The 12,321-nt window shown below is 43.6% G+C and overlaps 1 protein-coding gene across 2 annotated transcripts in view; it reads left to right on the forward strand.

The window, feature by feature from the left end:
- LOC121288227 (alpha-1,3-galactosyltransferase 2-like) overlaps positions 1-12,321 on the forward strand; it is a 61,043-nt gene that overhangs the window by 41,365 nt on the left and 7,357 nt on the right. For both annotated transcript variants that reach the window (XM_041206693.1, XM_041206694.1), the window contains exon 3: positions 1,558-1,653. In XM_041206693.1, the coding sequence (XP_041062627.1) occupies positions 1,558-1,653 (96 nt within the window). The remainder of the gene's footprint in view (positions 1-1,557; positions 1,654-12,321) is intronic.

Raw genomic sequence — 12,321 nt, forward strand, 5'->3', positions numbered from 1 at the left:
TCTGCTGATGATGAGGCTTATCACCCAGGGCTCTAGTGGCTGTTCTGTTTATTTTTCCAGTCTGAGCACTTCATGCTAATAGTGTTCCTGCTTATCTGACTTACTCTGTACTCAGAAGCAGGAATGGCATGACAATGGCCCACTCTGAAGCAGCAATCCTGTATCTATAGTGTCTTTTAACAGGGTAAAAGTTCCCAGGATACCCCAAGTGTGATCAAACAAAATTTAATCGCAAGCCGCAAATGGAAAAATTTGTTCAGGAGACCAAAAGCCTGGTCAAAGAATTAGTTTTTACGGAGCATCTTAAAGCAGGCGCAATAGCAACGGAGAGGTTTAGGGATGGAATTTCAGAATTTTTGGCTCTTGCAGCTGAAGGTGTGGCCTGCAATGGTGGAGCGATTAAAATCGGTGATGCACAAGAGACCAGAATTGAACAGGGCGACCTTGGTTGGGGGTGGTTTTAGAGCTGGAGCAGGTTTCGGAGCAGAACAGGAGTGAGGTCCTGGAAGGATTTTTTTTCTTCAAAGGTGAGGATTTTAAAATGGAAGTATTGTCAGGTGGAGTCATTGTAAGTCAGCAAGCACAAGCTGAGTCTGAAGATGCCAATATTTCTGTCATCTCAACTGACTTGCATCAGGCAGCTTCCAACCAAAGGACTTTCAAAACCCCACAACAGCAGCACCGTTGATGTCCCATGCCACTGCACCAGATAGAGTGGCCACTATGCTTCTGTCACTACTGGCAGAGTCTTTGGCAGCTGCTGTTCGTAACTTGACAACTCCCTTGAGTCTCAAGATTACTGCCTCTCAGTACCCTCAGTTGCAGAAGCAGCAGGGAGTCGGACAGAAGTGAAACCAAAGTAAGAAATGTATAAAGAAAATTGAAAGAGCAGCAAGTGTGGAGACATGAATAAATGTAGAGAAGTGGAACTGAAGATAGGAAGAGGGGAGTATACATATGAAGGGATAGAAAGAAAAGGGAAGGAGAAGCAGATGAAAGAGAGAGAGAGAGAGAGAGAGACTGAAATGGGGGAGCTATTTAAGGTGGATCAGCCAGACAACTTTGGCATTGATGTGAAGCTGCTGTGTGCTCACACAAAAGTTGTAGCAGTGCTTGGAGGCAAATTATTAATTGTATCTCAAAGATCCCCTCACTGCCCCAAATGATTTGTTGTCCTGTTTGAAGTGTTTTCATCAGCTGCGCTATGAGGAGTCAGATGGACCAAAATTCATTCTCTAGATGTGATCGGGAGGAAGCTAGAAGTTGGCCCAGTTAGATTTTGTAAACAGGTCACGGTTCCAGGTTTGCCAGACTGGTGCCAGTGTTATTCATAGCAATGCTCAGCAGGGGAGTGGGTAGTCTGCCACTTCTGGCTAAAGCAGCTTTCGACAGAAGGGTCATGAGGACTCGAAACGTCAACTCTTTTCTTCACCACTGATGCTGCCAGACCTGCTGAGTTTTTCCAGGTATTTCTGTTTTTGTTTCAAATGTTTCAGCCATGTCTAATGGTCAGTTATGATAATTCAATCCTAACTCTGTTCAATAATCTGCTTTCAGGTTTATGGAAGGCCTTATTCCCATGGATGTCTGCCATTTGCGTAAAGGATTTAAATTAAAACCTGGAAACCATGTGGATAATTATCTGGATTATTGGTATATATATTTTTTAAACTGGTTAATCGTTAACAAATTTCTTTATTGTGTGCAGTTTACATTGTATTAAATAAAAATGTTCTTGAGCCCTTTACTCCTCCCATCTCTTGAAGGCACCAGTTCACCTGGGGTATAGCTCAATGGCTGCTGGCAGCTCCTCATGTAATTGGTCCTTTTAGTGTTCAGTTTTATTTTTGTTTTTATTAGGTTTGTCTCTGAGCTCTTTTCTGTTCTATGTGCTGTTACTTAAGCCTGAGTGTGGTGACTGAGAAATTGAAATTAAACCAAGCTATAAGCATGACATCAAACATTTAAGAAGTGCTGTAAATAAAACTCCTGCACACATAGAAGCTGGTGTGTCATCTCTGCATGTCTCCAAGGCATAAAACAAACTGGTGACAAGGATGATGGAGAATAGTCTAAATTTACTGACTCCACCTTTCCTTTCCTTCGCTGGGAGATCCACCCGTACCATAGGATTGATGCATTTCAGGGTTAAAGAACTACTTACTCATTAAGGAGATGGACAGTCCAGATGTAGCAGCGACTCGCAAAAAGACATATTCATACATTGTCTTGGAGCAAAAAAAGGCCAGTGGATATTCGAGCAGCTCGCAACAGACATGTCCATGTCTGATATGGTAAATGTTCTTGAAAAATACTTCAGGAAAAAGAAAATTATAATGATTGAACAATATATGTTGATTGAACAAACATGCACCCAAGTTGTGGAGGTATCCATCCATCCATCCATCCATTCACTACAACATGTCCAGCATGCTGGGGGAGGCTGTGTTGTAGTGGTATTGTCATTGTACTGGTAATCCAGAGACCTAGGGTAATTCTCTACGGAACCAGGTTTGAATCCTACCACAGCGGATGGTGGAATTTGAATTCCATAAATATCTGGAATTAAAGTCTAATGAAGACCATGGAACCATTGTCGTAAAAACCCATCTGGTTCACTAATGTCCTTTTAGGGAAGGAAATCTGCTGTGCTCGCCTGGCCTATGTGACTGCAGACCCTCCTAAAAATGCCCCCTGAACAAGGGCAATTAAGGATAGGCAATAAATGCCCACCTAGCCAGCGACGCCCACACCCTACAAAGGCCTAAAAAATAGGCCTGAGGGAAAATTTGTAACTCATTGTAATCATTTCACAAAAGTGTACAGGTTGGTTGAAGAAGGGGACTTAATTGATTCAACACGCGTGGGAGTCTCTTCCCAAGAGAAAAATACGGTAAGTATATACCATCACAGACTTAAAGGCATTTTTATCTGTGTCACTCCTCATCTATGTTGGTGTGAAAGTATCAATATTGAGCGCCATAATCTACCAATTTTATTTTATGCAACTTTCATTCATTCCTGCGATAGGCACACCTCAAGCATATAACTTGATCATTCTGGTTTTGGGAGTGGTCATGATTCTACTGTGCTACAAAAGAAACGTCAACCTAGACAGGTTTGCATTCGACATAAGCCAAGGGGTAAACCTTGGCTGGCTTCAAACTTGAAGGACCCACCGGAGAACACATTGTGATTGACACTGACAATGTACAATGCTATCCATCCTTATATATGGAACTTGGGGAGGTTAAGGGGTGCTGTTGTGTTCCTTGAGTTGATGCTGGTTCTGCCAGCTTTGCAAAATTTGTGATGATTACTATTTGTAATCCTTGCTGAAGTATCATAGTAGCTGAAACGACTTGAAGCAGGTGGTATCACTGAGTGAATCAACTCATCCCCATGGACATCAAACCTAGGCGTTGCACGACTCAATGAAGACAAATTTAGACTGTGTTGAACTTAAGGTGGTAAACAAAGCAATTATTCCAGAACAGAATCCACTTGCTATGATCCAAGAACTACCAGCGTCATTTCATGACTGCATAGTCTTCATGAAGCTTGATGTGTGACAGAGCTGTCTGGAGCAAAGCCAATATCTTACAGCTTTTGTTACTCATGAACGTGTGTTTTAGTAACACAGAATGCTCTATGGACTAAGTTGAGCACCTGGCGCATTCCAGAAGATCGTTTCTTCAGTCCTGCCAGACGTTGAGTGGATGCTCAACCTACTTGATGCTGTTGCCCATGGAAGGACAATGCAGAACTCAATCGATGGTTATCAGCGGTGCTCCCGTTGCCTTTCTCAACACAATTTGACATTCATCATGGACAAATGTACATTCGCGGCACTCGAAATTGAATTTCTGGGGTACAAAGTGACAGCAACTGGAGTAAAGCCTACACATGACAACGTTAAAGCCATTAATGCGCTTCCAACCGTGTCCAATGTGAGAGTTAGCATTGTTTCTCATTGCTACCAACTTTTATCACAAATTCGTTCCTAAATAGGCAGAGACTGTAAAGCCTCTTCAAAAGACATTGCGCAAAGATGCTCAATGGGAATGGACAGTTGCACAGGATATAGTGTTTAATGTGTTAAAGGCAAATATCACATCTCTACCAGTCCTTGCGTGTTTCAACCCACATGCAGAAACCTCTGTCGCAATAGACGTGACAGGGAATGTGATAGGAGCTCTGCTCTCTTAGTACATTGAAGGAAGTGAATGATCAATCACTGACGTGTCCTTTGTTGGAAACTGAATCCAAATATTTTACTAGAGAGCGGGAAGCACTAGACTGCGTCTACACATGTGAATACTGGCATATGTATCTATGTGGTAGAAAGTTCATGCCCTGCGCTGATCACCAACTGTTGACTAAACTGTTAACCACATCACAATCTGGTCATCAACCTCTATGCATAGACAGACAGTCAAATCAGCTTCATCTGTGCAACTTGAGTATGAGCATCTTGCAGGTTCATGCAACCGAATGGCTGACGTGCTTAGCCGTACTAATATCGTAGACAGCTTTAACAGTAGTGACTTGTAATGTTGAAGATTGTGATTGCCGTAATTTCACATGCGACCATGAGTCAGTTTGACAACTGTATCATGTGTGGAACTCGAGTGGTTATCCTGAAGTGCTGCAGCAAAGTGTATTGCATCTTGCCCATGAAAGACATCTGGGTGTTGTTGAGATGAAGCAAAGATCCTGTGAAGCAGTTTGGTGGCCAACAATAGATTGCTGCAAAACAAATGGCCAGAAATCACTACAACAAATTCCATAACCACCAGTTTGGTCTTTGAGATTCAAGACAAGTTGTTTATAAAATGGGGTTTGCTGGAGTCTATTATTACGGACAATGAACCGCAGTTTATTTCCAGTCAGTTCAGAGTTCCAAGCAAGCTCCGGAATTCACCACCATCTGATATTGCGATACAACCCACAATTGAATGGTAGCATTGAATGATTCAACAAGGTGATAAAGGACACCCTAAGGGCTAGTATGTCAGAGAGGAAAAGGTTTGAAAAATCCACTCATATTCTACTTCACACATATTGATCCAACCCACACTCTAACTGGAAAGATATCAGCCGACCCTTACGACTGGTCGTAACTTTCGTTTGCATCTGATCTTTCTTAAGTCGCCATCCTCCAAACAATGAGAGAGTCTGTCTGAGTGAAAGCAAAAGAAATCAAAGTGACAAGGTAAAGCAAAAGTGTACTTCAACAAGTGAACATACACGATTGATGCAAATCCAAAGAGCCAAATTGTGACTTGCATCATCTCTTATCGGGACCAAAGCAGATTATGAGGATACATTTCCTTTTCTAATGTATGACCACACTGTTGACCATCTGGCTCATCAAGGTAATCAAGCAAAATCACAAGCTCAACTTTGTAGATCACAGCACCATCAACAACCTTCAATGTCTAATGTTAGATTTGGATAGCACTTGATGAACAACACCGAGTGTGCTAAGAATTACACTAACAACCAATTTAAGATTGTCAGGCCGGCTTTCAATGTGGTTTACTTACACTTGCTAGAATTGCTCTGAATTCTGTTAGTCAAGCTTGGGTGTGGCGACTGACAACCTGAAACTAAACTGAACGCTGGAAGCTGTAAACATGAGAACAGACATTTTAAAAGCATTGTAAATAAAACTTCTGTGCACATAGTAGCTGGTGCGTCAACTCTGCATAATTCCCAAGGCATAAAACACAAGAGTCCTTACTTGTGTTTCAGCCTAGTTAGTGAGATGATCCACTATATAGATGGGGCATGGAGTTGGATGGCACTTTGATTGGATTTTGTTCAAAATGCCAGTAGATAGGAAAAGGAGCCCTGTGATATTGGAATTCAGGGCAACAAAGTTAATTAACGCATTCATTCACAAGTTCTAAAATGATTAGAAGTGATAACCTTATTGGTTGCTGGTTATATTTTATTCTGTATAAGCGAGACTTGACACATGCTACTATCTGAGTAGGAGCATCAAAATGCAAAGGCATTAGCATTATGTCCTGGGTAGGAGCACAATCTCCATGTAACCAATCTGTGGTCATTCCCCCAGTATCACTGTGCTAGTCAATGCAATACCTAATACCTCTACGATCTCTGTGCACATGGAATCCATCCTTACACTTCTTTCCACACCAAGCCCTGTGGAGACTGATTCAACCCAACCGTTGCCTCATTATTATTTGAATGACATAATTGGAAAGAATGTCATTTGCCTACCTGCCCGTCCAAACCAGGTCAGGGTCTTGGACATCTTGCGCTCCAACTCTTACGCGCTCATAAATGTTGCAGTGCTAAGGGACCTTAGTTATTTTGTTTTAGTCCCACTGCCATCGGGGCCTAAGTTCCAACAAAAGTATTTTTCTTTCAGTTCTCAGGCAGCAGGCCGCCTACCACCTGTTTTCTTGCTCTGCAAGATTTCTGAAGTTCATTTTTTTTTGACCATTTTGCTTTCTCTTTCAACTTTTGCAGTTGATTAAAATGTTTGGCTAACAGTGTCCAAATCACAATTTCCCAACTTGTCACCTTCCAAGCAGATTTGAGCCAGAGCGTGTCACGAGCAGGGTGTAAAAACATGGATCAGTATAAGCAATCATGCCACATCTAGTGAAAATTCAAGCAGTCATAGTGTTTAAGTTAGCTTTCATTAATTATCAACAAAACCAATGCAGGGATTTCATAGCATTCTTCCAATGGGTTAACTAGTCTTGGTAGAGTCTTTTAACAGGAAGTGTAGTAAAACTTAATTCAACACTTTGTCTTACCTCTGATGGAGTAACGATTCTCTGTGAATAAAATGTATGTCAAAGTCTAATGATGACCATGGAACCATTGTCGTAAAAACCCATCTGGTTCACTAATGACCTTACCTGGTCTGGCCTACATGTGACTCCAGACCCACAGAAATGTGGTTGACTCTTAAATGCCCTCTTAAATGGCCTAGCAAGCCATTCGGTTGTATCAAACAACAAAGTCAACAAAAAGGATTGAAACTGGACGAATCACCTGGTATCGCCCTAGGCACTGGAAACGACAGCGGCAAACTTAGCCCTGTCAATCTAGCAGAACCTTCCATACTAACATCTAGGAATTTGTGCTGAAATTGGGAGAGTATTCTCAAAGACTAGTCAAGCAACAACCTGACATAGTCATGCTCTCAGAATCATACCTTACAGATAATGTCCCAGACACCACCATCCCTGTCCTGTCCCACTGGCAGGACAGACCCAGCAAAGGTGGTGCCTCAATAGTATACAGTGAGGAGGGAGTTTCTCTGGGAATCCTTAAAATTGACTCTCGACCCCATGTAATCTCATGGCATCTGTGAACATGGGCAATGAAAGCTCCTGCTGATTACCACGTACCACCCTCCCACAGCTGATGAATCAGTGCTCTCCATGTTGAACATCGCTTGGAGGAAGCACTGAGGGTGGCAAAGGTGCAGAATGTACTCCAGGTGGGGGACTTCAATGTGCATCACCAAGAGTGGCTCAGTAGCACCACTAAGACCAAGCTGGCCGAGTCCTAAATGACATAGCTGCTAGACTGGGTCTGCGGCAGGTGGTCAGGGAACCGACAAGAAGGAAAAACACGCTTGACCTCATCCTCACCAACCTGCCTTCCATAGATGCACCTGTCCATGGCTGTATCAGTAAGAGCGACCCCTGCACAGTCTTTGTAGAGACAAAGTCACACTTTCGCATTGAGGATACTCTCCATGTTTTGTAGCACTGGCACCATGTTAATGGGATAGATTTCAAACAGGTCTGGCAGCCATGAGGCACTATGGGGCATAAATGGAGCAGAATTGTACTCAAACATAATGTGTAACCTCATGGCCCGGCATATCCCCCATTCTACTATTACTACCAAGCCAGGGGATTAACCCTGGTTCAATGAAGAGTGCAAGAGGGCATGCCCGGAACAGCACCAGGTATACCTAAAAATGATGTGTCAATCTGGTGAAGCTATAACACAGGACTACTTACGTGCCAAACAGCATAAGCAGCAAGCAATAGAGCTAAGCGATCCCCACAACCAACGGATCAGATCTAAGCTCTGCAGTCCTCCAATTCCAGTCCTGAATAGTGGTGGACAATTAAACAACTCACTGGAGGAGGAGGCCCCACAAATATCCCCATCCTCAATGATGGAGGAGCCCAGCACATCAGTGCAAAATACAAGGCTGAAGCATTTGCTACAGTCTTCAGCCAGAAGTACCGAGTGGATGATCCATCTCGGCTTCCTCTTGGGGTTCCCAACATCACAGATGCCAGTCTTTAGCCAATGCGATATCAAGAAATGGCTGAAGGCACTGGATACTGCAAAGGTTATGGGCCTTGACTGTATTTTGACAATAGTACCGAAGACTTGTGTTTCAGAATGTGGTTGACTCTTAAATGCCTTCTGAAATGGCCTGGCAAGCCACTCAGTTGTATGAAACCACTACAAAGTTTCAGGAAAGGAATGAATCCAGATAGACCACCCGGCATCGACCTAGGCACCGGAAACAACAACAAACTCAGCCCTGTTGACCCTGCAAAGTCCTCCTTTCTAACATCTGGGGGCTATTGCCAAAATTGGGAGAGCTGTCTCTCAGACTAATCAAGCAACAGCCTGATATAATCATACGCACGGAATCATATCTTGCAGAAAGTGTCCCAGACACCACCATCGCCTTCCCTGGGGATGTCCTGTCCCACCGGCAAGACAGATCCAGCAGAGGTGACAGCTCAGTGGTATACAGCCGGGAGGGAGTTGCCCTGTGAGTCCTCAACATCGACTCCGGACCCCATGAAGTCTCATGGCATCAGGTCAAACATGGGCAATGAAACCTCTGCTGATTACCACATAACACCCTCCCACAGCTGATGAATCAGTACTCTTCCATGTTGAACAACACTTGAAGGAAGCACTGAGGGTGGAAAGGGTGCAGAATGTACTCTGCGTGGGGGACTTCAAAGTCCATCATCAAGAGTGGCTCGGTAGCACCACTACTGACCAAGCTGGCCGAGTCCTAAAAGACATAGCTGCTAGACTGGGTCTGCAGCAGGTGATGAAGGAACCAACAAGAGTGAAAAACATACTTAACCTCATCCTCACCAACCTGCCTGCTGCAAATGCATCTGTCCATGACACTATCAATAGGAGTGACCATCGCACAGTCCTTGTGGAGACAAAGTCCTGTCTTCACATTGAGGATACCCTCCATCGTGTTGTGTGGCACTACCACTGCTAAATGGGATAGATTTCAAACAGATTTAACAACTCAAGACTGGGCATCCATGTGGTGCTGTAGGCCATCAACAGCAGCAGCATTGTACTTGAACACAATCGGCGTATCCCCCACTCTATCATTACTATCGAGCCAGGGCTGAATCCTGGTTCAATGAAGTGTGCAGGAGGGAATGACAGGAGCAGCACCAGGCATACCTAAAAATGAGGTGTCAACCTGGCGAAGCTATAACACAGGACTACTTGCATGCCAAACAGCAAGTGATAGACAGTGCTAAGCGATCCCACAACCAACGGATCAGATCTAAGCTCTGCAGTCTTGCCCCATCTAGACGTGAATGTGGTGGACAATTAAACGACTTACTGGAGGAGGAGGTTCCACAAATATCCTAATCCTCAATGATGGAGGAGTCCAGCACATCAGTGCATAAGATAAGGCTAAAATATTTGCTAGTCTTCAACCAGAAGTGCCGAGTGGTTGATCCATCTCGGCCTCCTCCGGAGGTCTGCAGCATTACAGATGCCAGTCTTCAGCCAATTCAATTCGTTCCATGTGATATCAAGAAATGGCTGAAGGCACTGAATAGTGCAAAGGCTATGGACATTGACAATAGTCCAGCAACAGTACTGAAGACTTATGCTCCAGAACCTGCAGTGCCCCTAGCCAAGCTGTTCCAGTACAGCTACAATAGTGGCAACTACCTGGCAATGTGGAAAATTGCCCAGGTATGTCCTGTATACACGAAGCAGGACAAATCCAACTCGGCCAATTACTGCCCCATCAGTCTACTCTCAACCATCAGTAAAATAATGGAAGGGGTCATCAACAGTGCTATCAAGTGGCACTTGCTTAGCAATAACCTGCGTACTGACATCCAGTTTGGGTTCTGCAAGGGCCACTCAGCTTCTGACCTCTTTACAGCCTTGGTTCAGACTTGGACAAAAGAACTGAACTCCTGAGGTGAGGTGACATCAAGGCTGCATTTGACCAAGAGTGGCATCAAGGAGCCCTAGCAAAACTGGAGTCAATGAGAATCAGTGGGAAAACTCTCCGCTGGTTGGAATCATACCTAGCACAAAGGAAGATGTCTATGGTTGTTGGAGGTCAATCATCTCAGCTCCAGGACTTCACAGCAGGAGTTGCTCAGGATTGTGTCCTAGGCCCAACCATCTTCAGCTGCTTCATCAATGACCTTCCTTCCATCATAAGGTCAGAAGTGGGGATGTTTGCTGATGATTGCACAATGTTCAGCACCATTCGCAACTCCTCAGATACTGAAGCAGTCCATATCCAAATGCAGCAAGACCTGGACAATATCCAGGCTTGGGCTGACAAGTGTGGCACAAATGTTACTTGCCACAAGTGTCAGGCAATGACCATCTCCAGCAAGAGAGAATCTAACCAATGCCCCGTGACATTCATAGGCATTGCCCTCACTGAATCCCCCACTACCAACATCCTAGGGGTTACCATTGACCAGAAACTGAACTGGACTAGCCACATAAATAGTGTGGCTACAAGAGCAGATCAGAGGCTAGGAATCCTGCGACGAGCAACTCACCTCCTGATTCCCCAAAACCTGTCCACCATCTGCAAGGCACAAGTCAGGAGTGTGATGGAATACTATCCACTTGCCTGGATGAGTGCAGCTCCAATAACACATAACATTGCAGGAACTCATCAAGCCTCTTTAGACAACATGTTCCAAACCCACAACCACTACCATCTAGAAGGACAAGGGCAACAGATAGATGGGAACACCATCATTTGAAGTTCCCCTCCAAGTCACTCATCATCCTGATTTGGAAATATATTGCTGTTCCTTCATTGTCGCTGGGTCAAAATCCTGGAACTCCCTCCCTAACAACACTATGGGTGTACCTACATCACATGATCTGCAGCAGTTCAAGGAGGCAGCTCACCACCACCTTCTCAAGGTCAATTAGGGATGGGCAATAAATGCTGGCCCAGCCAGCAAAGCCCACATCCCATGAATGAATTTTTTTAAAATGCCATCAGAATGACACCCATTCTCCACTATTACTGATCAGCCAATCTAAGGCCAAGTCCTTTTACACAATTCATTAATTAACCTCTCTGCAATCATGATCATCCATTAATTTAGCTAACCTTCATTTCTGAGCTAAGAGATGACAGTGTCTGTATCCTGGCTAATGGCTTTTGTGACCATTGTCACATTGACACTGTCTGATGTTTGTTAAATTCTGGTTAACTCTCATTATCATCACTTTGAAAATTCAGATCTAATTCCTGATGATCAGGATATAATTTGCAACAGTAATCCAGCTTCCTATAATAACTTTAAAATTTGTGACTTACCTATTGGTGTTTTGGACACCTTTAAAGACTTTGACAGAGATTGATGGTGTGCATTTCTAAACAAGTTATTGTCATTTAGCCTCCCACAAAACTATTTTGATGTCTCTCCAATTTAATCTCAAATCACTGCATGTTGTAATCATTGGATCATCCCCTGCCCTTTTCTTCCTGCTTAACTCGAGACTAGCCCAGGAACCTGAATCTCCCCTACTCTGTTCCTTGATTTCAATAATGTCCTCCACTTATTCAACCCCATCGTCTGTATTGTTGATGATCCCACTCTACATTAATTAACTTCCTTTAAATTGTACACACTGGACCTCTGAGTGATCTCCTTCGTGCTGTTTCAGAGGCAAAGAAAATCTTGACATTTTCAATTCTTCAATTATGTGGTCTCTCCCAAGACTAACCTAAGCTCTTAACTTTTAAGGGTTTCATCCTTGGTCTTTTTATCTTTTTATATTCTTGACCTCACACCGTTCTCCAATTTCCAATGGAGCTCTCCCACCTCCATTACTAATGCTGCCTCTGAGAAGCTTAATGTCCTCTTCAACGTTTAAACAATTCTTCCCTTTTTAAAAACTCTCTCATTTCCGAAAAGGCCAAATATGATCACTGCGGTGTTCAGTTGTTCTGTGTTTGATTATGACAGTCTGGTAACTGATCTATGTTCACTGTACTTGATTGGTTAAACCTGGATGTTGACTTAGAGA

The sequence above is a fragment of the Carcharodon carcharias genome, chromosome 15, assembly GCF_017639515.1.
Source record: "Carcharodon carcharias isolate sCarCar2 chromosome 15, sCarCar2.pri, whole genome shotgun sequence".
NCBI lineage: Eukaryota > Metazoa > Chordata > Chondrichthyes > Lamniformes > Lamnidae > Carcharodon > Carcharodon carcharias.